Source organism: Oryctolagus cuniculus, chromosome 6, assembly GCF_964237555.1.
Source record: "Oryctolagus cuniculus chromosome 6, mOryCun1.1, whole genome shotgun sequence".
NCBI classification, from domain to species: Eukaryota; Metazoa; Chordata; class Mammalia; order Lagomorpha; family Leporidae; genus Oryctolagus; species Oryctolagus cuniculus.
In genome coordinates, this window is record NC_091437.1 from 28,876,168 (window position 1) to 28,887,539 (window position 11,372).

General features: G+C 44.7%; 1 protein-coding gene across 2 annotated transcripts in view; it reads left to right on the forward strand.

The window, feature by feature from the left end:
* LOC100353508 (protocadherin gamma-C4) overlaps positions 1–11,372 on the forward strand; it is a 191,400-nt gene that overhangs the window by 10,353 nt on the left and 169,675 nt on the right. The window contains exon 3 of one of the 2 annotated variants that reach the window (XM_070076234.1): positions 7,961–8,094. In XM_070076234.1, the coding sequence (XP_069932335.1) occupies positions 7,961–8,056 (96 nt within the window). In that variant the 3' untranslated portion in view covers positions 8,057–8,094. Of the gene's footprint in view, positions 1–7,960; positions 10,575–11,372 lie in introns of those variants that run through there. The other variant, XM_070076229.1, reaches the window with a different exon arrangement.

Sequence of the window (11,372 nt, forward strand, 5' to 3'; positions counted from 1 at the left end):
TGCCACGACACTGGCCTCAAGGAGTTTTTTTTTTTTTTAATTAGACTCAAAAGCATCAAAATAATATTGATGAAAGGTTTCAAAACAAACTAGAGGCTGTGCTAGAAAACATGATGAGTTGATATCAATTATTGCCAAGAAAAATTTCATCAGTGTTCTTAGAGGAATGAATCAAACATGAAAAAACTTCACAGGGAAAGAATGAAAAGACAAACAGACTGAAGTGAAACCACAAATGGCAATCCTACTATGAATGGTGATTCAATATCTTAATTAAGATATCACAGATACTACCCTCTACATATTTAAAGGAAAACATTTATAGCTTATGAATAAATAGGTCTTATTTCAGGGATGCAAGGATTTCAATAAGAAACCACAAGTTTATTCCCTAGATGGCCGCAATGGCCGGGGCTGGGCCAGGCTGAAACTTCATTGAAGTCTCCTGTATGGCTGCAGGGGCGCAAATACTTGGGCCATCTTCTGCTGCTTTTCCTAAGCCATTAGCAGGGAGCTGCATTGGAAGTGTAGCAGCCAGGACATGAACCAGCACCCACATGGGATGCCAGTATTGCAGGCAGCGCCCTTACTCACTATGCCACAATACCAGCCCCTACAGGCTCATTTCAATATCGTCACGATAGAGCTCTTGAGAACATTCACCATGTAATAAAAATGGTTAATCAATGTAGTGATCTAAGGAAATTTTCTTATCTTGATAGAATACCTATTAATAACTTACAGGACTACCAAAGACATTCTATAGATCCAATGCCATCTCTACCAAAATTCTAATGAGATTTTTTGCAGAAATAGAAGATTCCATCCTAAAATTCATATGGAACCTCAGAGGACCCCAAATATCCTAAACAATACTGACAAAAGAAGAATAACATCAGAGGTATCAAAATTTGTGATTTGGAAACTTACTACAAAGCTACAATAATCAAAACAGTGTGGTAATGGCATAAAACACAAACAGAAACCAGTGGGATCGACAGCCCAGAAATAAACTCTCACATATAATCAAATTATTTTTCACAAGGATTCCAAGACCATTCAACTGGGCAAAAACAGGCTTTTCAGCAAATGTTGAGAAAACTGGATATCCATACACACACACACACAAAAAAAAAAAATGTTGGAGCCTTACCTTACTCCATATACAACAGAAATTATTCCTTATACAAAAAATGAGCTCAAATGGATCACAGACCCAAATATAAAAGCAAAAACTATACAACTCCTAGAATAAAATATAGGAGGAAAGCATAGCTTGGATTCACCAATGATTTCTTGGACATGACATCAAAAGCGCCGTCAACAACACAAAATGTTGGATTTTATAAAAATTTTGAAGAGTAAACCAGCATATGGAAGATCTCTGTCTGTCTGTCTGTCTGTCTCTCTCTCTGCAACTTAGTCTTTCAAATAAAATAAATCTTTTTTTAAAAAGCTACAGAGAAAATATTTTTTAAAAATGTAAAACCTTTGTGCATTAGAGGACAGTCTCAACATAGTTAAAAGGCAGCCAACAAAATGGAGAAAATATTTCCAAGCACACATCAGATAAGAATTGAGATCCAAGATATATGAGAACTCCTACAACTCAATAACAACAAACAATTGGATTTTAAAATGAGAGAGACATGAATGGACATTTTCCCCAAAGATAATATACAAATGACCAATAAGCACATGAAAAGATACCCAACATCACTAGTCATTAGGTAAATGCAAATCAAAACCTTACTGTGATACCACTTCACACTCATTTGGATGGCTATTGTTTTTTAAAAACAAAATAACAACTATTGGTAAGGATATGGAGAAATTGGAAACCTTTAACATTGCTGGTGTGAATGCAAAATGATGCTTGGAAAATGATTTGTTGATTCCTCAATAAATTAAACAGAATTATCATATGATCCAGCAGTTCCACATCTCTGTACATACCCCAAAAAAGGGAAAGCATGGACTTGAAGAAATATTTATTTCAGGCTGGCACTGTGGTATAGAAGGTTAAGCTTCCACCTGCAGCACCAGCATCCCATATGGGTACCTGTTCAAGTCTTGACTGCTCCTCTTCCAATCTAGTTCCCTGCTGATATGCCTTGGAGATCAGCAGAAGATGGCCCAAGTGCTTGGGCCCCTGCACCCATGTGGCAGACCCAGAAGCAGCTCCTGGCTTTGGATCAGTCCAGCTCCAGCCATTGCAGCCATTTAGGAAGTGAACCAGTGGATGGAAGATTCTCTCTCTCTCTGTAACTCTGCCTTTTGAATAAATAATAAAATAATTTTTTAAAAGAAATATTTATTCGTACACCCATGTTCATAGCAGTATTACTCACAATAGCTAAAAGGTGGAAGCGTCCAAGTGTCCATTGACAGATGAATGGGTAAACAAAAGCTATTTTGTTCACACAATGGAGTGTTGTCAAGCCTTACAAGGGAAGTTTTGACACAAGCTACAACATGTATGAGCCATGGAGACATTGTGCTAAGTGAAATAAGCCAATCACAAAAGAACAAACATTGTGTGATTCCTCTTATTTGAGGTTCTTAAGAGTAGTCAAATTTAGGCTGGACCGGGGCTCAATAGGCTAATCCTCCGCCTGCGGTGCTGGCACACCGGGTTCTAGTCCTGATCAGGGCATCGGATTCTGTCCTGGTTGCCCCTCTTCCAGGCCAGCTCTCTGCTGTGGCCCAGGAGTGCAGTGGAGGATGGCCCAAGTGCTTGGGCCCTGCACCTGCATGGGAGACCAGGAAAAAGCACCTGGCTCCTGGCTTCGGATCAGCACGATGCGCTGGCCGCAGCGCGCAGGCTGCGGCAGCCATTAGAGGGTGAACAAACGGCAAAAGGAAGACCTTTCTCTCTGTCTCTCTCTCTCACTGTCCACTCTGCCTGTCAAAAAAAAAAAAAAAGGTACTACAGTCACTTAACTGTCTCAGCACATTAGCTGAGCCCACTCCTGAGCCAGTGCTCCCCAAGGAACCACAAGCAAGACCTGCATAACAGCAGAAACAGCTGCTGTCAGCCCAAATTGAAGATTACTGTACACATGAAACCAAGTTATTTTAAGACATTAAATTTGGGGATGGTTTATTTTATACAGTAAATGTAACTGAAGTGACGTGCATACAGTTTGATCCAGAAACTCCATTTTGAGGTTAATATCCTAGGCCTATGGTGCTGTGGCATAGAAGGTTAAGCCTCTGCCTGTGGTATTGGCATCCTATATGGGTACTGATTCCAGTTCCAGCTTTTCCATTTCTGATACAGCTCCCTGCTAATGCATCTGGGAAAACTACAGAAGATTGCCCAAATACTTGGTCTCCCACATGGTAGACCAGGAAGAAGCTTCTGCCTCCTTTGTTCTGGCCCAGCCCTGGCTGTTGCAGCCATTGGGGAGTGATCCAGCAGATGGAAGATCTGTCTCTCTCTCCCTCTCCCTCTCCCTCTGCTCTTCTCTGTATCTCTGCCTTTCAAATAAATAAGTAAATCTTTAAAAAAAACATAGGCCTAGATAAACATGTAACACATGGAAATATGTACAGCAATGTTCATTATTTTCTGTAATAAAACAGAAAGAAAAGAGGGAGGGACAAGGGGAAGAAAAGCAAAGGAAAAACAAATATATATATATATAGGTATTTTTTACACAATAGAATGCTGTACAGTAGTTAAAATACACAATGTCAATATAACTGAAAAATGTAATATTAGGGAAAGAGTGAATTAGATAATAAATATAGCATGTTACTAGCATGTTAATTTGGAATGAGCAAGAAAATTGTAGGGGCTGGTGTTGTGGTGCAGCAGGTTAAGCTGTGGCTTGCAACACCAGCATCCCATATTATAGTGCTGGTTGGAGTACTGGCTGCTCTGCTTCTGATCCAGTTTCCTGCTAATATGCCTAGGAAAGCAGTGGATGATGGCTCAAGTACTTGGACCCCTATAACCCATATGGGACACCAGAGTGGAGTTTCTGGCTCTAGGTTTCAATCTGGCCCAGATCTGGGTGTTGCAGTCACTTGAGGAGAAAAACCAGTGGATGAAAGATATGTGTGTGTATGTGTGTGTGTATCTTCCCTCCTCTATCACTCTGCCTTTCAAATAAATAAATAAATCTTTTAAAAATTATAGACAAGTACAGTAAAATAATTCACAAGAATAATAAATGCTATATTATATTCTGGCTGTTGATTATCTCTAGGGAGAGAGGAAGAGAACTGTAATTAATAGAGGGTACCAGAAGGATTCGTCTCTTCCTGTGCATTTGTTTTAAAAATTTGAACTTGGCAAACCATAACAGTAACTGTTTCAAGGAGGAATCATCAATAGTGAAAGCTTAATCGTATTTAGAAACAGAACGTTTACATAGTCTCAAAGTACCTCACAGATTCTTATAAATTATATGAAGGGTAGAAGAAATGGGACAGACACCATGTACCTCCTGATAATACTTACCAAGAAGGATACAACAGCATTTCTGTAGGATTCCTGCCAACAACATGATTTTAATGTAGTCAGGAAAACATACAAACCCTAATGAGACATTCTACAAAATAACTGGCCAGTACTCTTCAAAAAAGTAAAGTCATGAAATATAAAGAAAGTGTGATGAACTCTTTGAGATGAGGTGCCACCAAAGAGACATGATTACATGCAATGCATGATCCTGTATTGGATCTTAGACCAGAACATATTTTTCTTTTGTTATAAAGACATTATTGTGACAACTGGAAAAATTAGATTAAGATATGTAGATTAAATGACAGAACTATGTCAGTGGTAATTTACTGGTGCTTATATTTTGGTGCTGAATGGTCTTGACTTTAAGAAATATGCAAGGTTCATTCGACCCAGCCATCCCACTCCTTGGAATTTACCCAAAGGAGTTTAAATTGATAAACAAAAAAGCGGTCTGCACCCTAATGTTTATTGCAGCACAATTCACAATAGCCAAGACCTGGAACCAACCTAAATGCCCATCAACGGTAGACTGGATAAAGAAATTATGGGATATGTATTCTTTAGAGTACTATACCGCAGTAAGAAACAACGAAATCCAGTCATTTGCAACAAAATGGAGGAATCTGGAACACATCATGCTGAGTGAAGTAAGCCAGTCCCAAAGGGACAAATACCATATGTTCTCCCTGATCGGTGACAACTGACTCAACACCAAAAAGGAAACCTCCTGAAGTGAAATGGACACTATGAGAAATGGTGACTTGATCAGCATAGCTCTGACTGCTAATGGACAACTTAATACATTATCCCTCATAGTATTTTTTTTTGTCTGTTCTACTTAATATGACTGGTTTAATTCTGTAATTATCACACAGTTATTCTTAAGTGTTGAAAATTAACCGAAATGTGATCCCTGTTAAACATAAGAGTGGGAATAAGAGAGGGAAGAGATGTATAATTTGGGACATGCTCGGGCTGACTTGCCCCAATTGGTAGAGTTGGAAACATACCAGGGGATTCCAATTCAATCCCATCAAGGTGGCATGTGCCAATGCCATCTCACTACTCCAAGTGATCAATTTCAGTTCACAATTGATCATAATGAAAGGACTAAGAGTCAAAGGGAGCACATAAACAAGTCTAGTATCTGCTAACACCAACCGATAGAATAAATAAAGGGGAGAGTGATCCAACATGGGAAGTGAGATACTCAGCAGACTCATAGAATGGCGGATGTCCTAAATAGCACTCTGGCCTCAGAATCAGCCCTAAAGGCACTCGGATCTGGCTGAAAAGCCCATGAGAGTATTTCAGGCATGGAAAGCCAAGACACTCTGGCAAAAAGATCTCTGTGAGTGAGATCCCAGTGGAAAGAACAGGTCTTCAAAGAGGGAGGTGCCTTTCTCTGAAGGGAGGAGAGAACCTCCACTTTGACTATGACCGTGTCTAAACAAGATAAGAGTCGGAGAACTCAAGGGGCTTCCATAGCCTTGGAAACTCATAACTGGTGCATAGGGAGATTACTGATGCCATAAACAGGAGTGTCAATTGGTAAAGTCAACAACAGGAGTCACTGTGCACTTACTCCTCATGTAGGATCTCGGTCCTTAACGTGCTGTACACTGAGGCTTAATGCTATAACGAGTACTCAAACAGTATATTTCACTTTGTGTTTCTATGGGGGTGCAAACGACTGAAATCTTTACTTAATGTACACTAAACTGATCTTCTGTAAAAAAAAAAAAAAAAAAAGAAAGAAATTATCAATTCCCAACTTGACTCTCACTGGGATTAAACATGACAATAGGTCTGATCTGATTTCATCATCATTTAAAAAAAATCATCTATTTTTCACTTTATGTTTCTGTGTGGGAGCAAACTGTTGAAATCCTTACTTAAGGTATACTAAGCTGATCTTCTGTATATTAAGATAATCGAAAATGAATCTTGATGTGAATGGAAGGGGAGAGGGAGTGGGAAAGGGGAGGGTTGTTGGTGGGAGGGACGGTATGGGGGGGGGAAGCCATTGTAACCCATGAGTCGTACTTTGGAAATTTATATTCATTAAATAAAAGATAAAAAAAAAAAAGAAATATGCAAGGTTCGTGTCCTGACTGCTCCACTTTCAATCCAGCTCCCTGATAATGGCCTGGGAAAAGCAGCGGAAGGTGGCCCAAGTGTTTGGGTCCTTGCCACCCACCTGAGAGATCTGGATGAGGCTTCTGGCTTTGGCCTGGCTTAGCCCTGGCTCAGCCCTGGCCACTGCAGTCATCTGGGGAGTGAACCAGTGGATGAAAGATCTCTCTGTCTCTTCCTCTCTTTCTCTCTGAATTTCAAAATAAATAAATGTAGGAAGAAGTATGAACTAAAGTATTTAAAAGTAAAGGAGCATCATGCCTGCAACATACTCTGCAACAGGAGAGAGAAAGAGACCAGGAAAACTTTGGGATAATATGGGCAAAGAATATATGAAAATTCTTTGTATTATATTTGCAGTTTTCCCATAAGTCTTAAATTATTTAAAATAAGAATTTAAAAACTGATTTCACTTAAATATAGCAAGATGTTGAGATTTAATGAAGTTAAATAAAAAGTTTGGCTATATAATTCTCTACATTTGAAATAGTTCAAAATTTATTTTTGAAAAAAGCTCTTCCTGTTCTAGCTTTATTCGAAAGAATCACCTTAAGTTTCTACAGTGTTCCATGGTGCTTCTCACCTCCGAGCATTTGTTCTGAGGTTCTGGGACACAGCTCTAGTCTCTCTTGATCCAGTCCTACCTTTTGGGATTCGCCTTCAGTGATGACCTGGAAGTCTTTCCTGATCCTCAAATCCAGGCTGGAAACCTTTCCTAGGGATCCCCACATCAGCAAGTATTTCTCAGCTGATATCGCAGCAGCGGTCGCACTTGGTTAGCCTGCTCTCTCTGCTTCCCACCCCTCTCCGTCCTGCAAGCCTCCTGGAGCAGGACCTGTGCTCATCAGGTTCACCATTTCTGTCTCCAGCCTCAGTCAAGCCAAGTGCCAGGCACATGTGCTCGACTGATGATTCAGTAGTTTAAATACAGGTTTTGAAGGTCAGTACTAAACCGTGAAGCACAGGAATACAGAATATGTAGCCTTAGAAAAACTGATGTTTCATAATCTTAGTGTCTCTGGATGTGCAATAAGCAGGGGGAAGGTGTTTGGAACAAGGGCAGCTTGTGGATTAATGACTTCAGCATTCGGTAATACTACCAAGGTCACATTTACTTAAACAACTCGTATTATTTTTGTGGGGGAAAATGATTCCTACCCTGAAGATTTACTTCTTAAAGTATCTTAAAACCATTAAGATCCTTGAAAACAATTTAAGGCGAACATAAACAAGAAAAAGCTGGTTATGTCTAGGCGGGTGCAGACACTAGTGCGGCCTCTGAGCGTCGCTGTTGACCACCTAAGGCAGCGAGACGCCCAGTCCAACCGGATTTCTTCCACAACGCAGGGGGCTGAGCGTTTGGCCCGCAAACTTCCGTGCGGCAAAGAAATTCAGTCCCGCAGTCCACAAGTTCCGCAGTGGCCTGGGCCCTCTGAGTGCTGATCATCTCAGACCCTGAACCATAAAGATTGGAATCCCGCACTGGAGGCCGGAGTTGGCTGGGAGAAAACACCGCGGCCGAAGGGAAATGGCGGTTCTGCAGAAGGTACCACGCAGCGCAGGGCTGGTCCTGCTGCGACTTCTCCTCGCCGCCCTGGGAGTGGCGGCAGCCAGGCAGATTCGCTACTCTGTGCGGGAAGAGGTCGACAAAGGCTCCTTTGTGGGCAACATCGCCAAGGACTTGGGTTGGGAGCCGCGGGAGCTGGCGCAGCGCGGAGTCCGCATCGTGTCCCGAGGTAGGGCGCAGCTGTTTGCTCTGAACGCGCGCAGCGGCGCCTTGGTCACCGCGGGCAGGATAGACCGGGAGGAGCTCTGCGCTCAGAGCGTGCCGTGCCTGGTGAGCTTTAATATTCTACTGGAAGACAAATTGACTATTTATTCTGTAGAGGTGGAGATCACAGATATTAACGATAATGCCCCTCGCTTTGGAGGAGAGGAACTGGAAATAAAAATCAGTGAAACCACTACCCCAGGATTCCGGATTCCTCTTAAGAGCGCGCATGATCCGGACGTGGGAGAGAACACCCTGCAGAAGTACGAACTCAACCCAAATGACCACTTCTCCCTGGACGTGCGAAGCGGAGCCGAAGGGAACAAGTACCCCGAGCTGGTGCTGGAGCGCGCTTTGGACCGGGAGGAAGAGGCGGTTCACCACCTGCTTCTCACCGCTTCCGACGGGGGCGACCCTGTGCGATCTGGCACCTCCCGCATCCGCGTGAATGTCCTGGACGCCAACGACAACGCGCCCGTTTTCACACAGCCTGAGTACCGCGTCAGTGTTGCGGAGAACGTTCCTGTGGGCACGCGGATACTCACGGTGTCTGCTACTGACGCAGATGACGGGTACAACGCCCAGGTGGCGTATTTTCGAGAGAAAACCCCTGGAGAGACTTCACAGGTGTTTGAGCTTCAGTCGACATCTGGAGATTTAACAATCGTAAAAAATCTAGATTACGAAGATGCCAAATCCCATGAAATTGACATTGAAGCCCAGGATGGTCCGGGACTTCTGACCAGAACCAAGGTTACTGTCACGGTTCTCGACGTGAACGACAATGCCCCAGAATTCTACATGACGTCTGTTGTGAGCTCGGTTGCTGAGGACTCGGCTCCTGGAACCGTGATCGCACTGTTCAATGTCCACGATAGGGACTCTGGACAGAATGCATTTATCACATGTTCACTCCCCGAGGGCCTTCCTTTCAAGTTAGAGAGGTCAGTGGACAATTACCACCGACTGGTGACATCCAGAACACTGGACAGGGAACAGGCTTCCTCTTACAACATCACTCTGACTGCTAAAGATGGAGGGGACCCGTCCCTGTCCACGGACACCCACGTTTTTCTGCAGGTGGCAGACGTCAACGATAACCCTCCCGCCTTCGGGCGTGCGTCCTACTCCACATATATTCTCGAAAACAACCCCAGAGGAGCCTCCATCTTTTCGGTGTTGGCTCAAGACCCTGACAGCGACGACAATGCCCATGTGATCTACTCCCTGGCAGAGGATTCCCTTCAAGGGGCGCCCCTGTCCTCCTACATTTCCATCAACTCTGACACTGGAGTCCTCTATGCGCTGCGCTCTTTTGACTATGAGCAGTTTAGGGACCTGCAGCTGTGGGTGACAGCCAGCGACAGCGGGGACCCACCACTCAGCAGCAACGTGTCGCTGACCCTGTTCGTGGTGGACCAGAACGACAACGCCCCCGAGATCCTGTACCCCACCCTCCCCACCGACGGCTCCACAGGGGTGGAGCTAGCGCCCCGCGCAGCAGAGCCCGGATACCTGGTGACCAAGGTGGTGGCAGTGGACAGAGACTCGGGCCAGAACGCCTGGCTGTCCTACCGCCTGCTCAAGGCCAGCGAGCCGGGGCTGTTCGCCGTGGGGCTGCACACAGGCGAGGTGCGCACGGCGCGCGGCCTGCTGGACAGAGACGCGCTCAAGCAGAGCCTCGTGGTGGCCGTCCAGGACCACGGCCAGCCCCCGCTCTCAGCCACCGTCACGCTCACCGTGGCCGTGGCCGACAGCATCCCCGACGTGCTGGCGGACCTGGGCAGCCTCAAGCCTTCCACCAGTGCGGACGAGTCGGACCTCACGCTGTACCTGGTGGTGGCGGTGGCCGCGGTGTCCTGCGTCTTCCTGGCCTTCGTCATCGTGCTGCTGGCGCTCAGGCTGCGGCGCTGGCACAGCTCTCGCCTGCTGCGGGCGTCGGGCTGTGGCGGGCTGGCGGGCGTGCCTGCCTCGCACTTTGTGGGCGTGGACGGGGTGCGCGCCTTCCTGCAGACCTATTCCCACGAGGTGTCCCTCACGGCGGACTCGCGGAGCAGCCACGTGATCTTCCCGCAGCCCAACTACGCGGACACGCTCCTCAGCATCAGCCAGGAGAGCTGTGAGAAAAAGGATTTTCTGTCAGCACCGCAGTCTCTCCTGGAAGACAAGGGACAAACAACATCTGCTCAGGTAAACCATCCTTTCTCATACTTATTTTGCTAAAATCAACAAATTTACCTATTTACCTAATTGCTTCCACTGTTTGCTATATTTCTTTTATTCCCAATATTTCCTTAGGAATATATTCATTTTTAGGAAATGAATTCTGGTGAATTATTTCTAGGGAATTTTAAGTGCTCAGAGTGTAAGGGATAGAACCAGCTAGATCCTTGTGTAATGAGTGTATATCAAAGTTAATTGGTGAAGGTGATATTGAAATTTACAAAAGGGCACTGCATTAAGAACTGTGCTGCCTGGTTTCCTCCTCACCCTCCTGCAAATTGTCTCATCTACCTGGATCAAGAGTTGCATCTTAAGAGCATGGAGGAGGCACTTTGTACCTGGGTCCCTTCCTCCTTTCCAGTGTGCCGTTTGCTTTGTGTTTAAGTCGTGTATAAATAGATGAGTGCCTTAGTTGGTTCATTGTTCCTCACTCAGTCTTAATATTTCCCCCATTGTTTGGCAGTGTCATTCTTCATTTTTCTTAAATTACATAACTTTCCCTATGAAACAGATAGAAATTCAGAAATACACATCTCATAGTGTTTCAAGAATTATCTCTGATGCTGGCATTGTGGCGCAGAGTGTTAGGCAGGTGCTTGCATTGCTGGTGTCCCTTATCAGAGCACTGGTTGGAGTCCCTGCTGCTCCACTTCCAATCCACCTCCCTGTAATATGCTGGGAAGGCAGCAGAGGATGGCCCAAGGAGTTGGCCCTCTGCCACCCATGTGGGAGACCAGGATGGCTTCCACCTGGTCCAGACCTGGC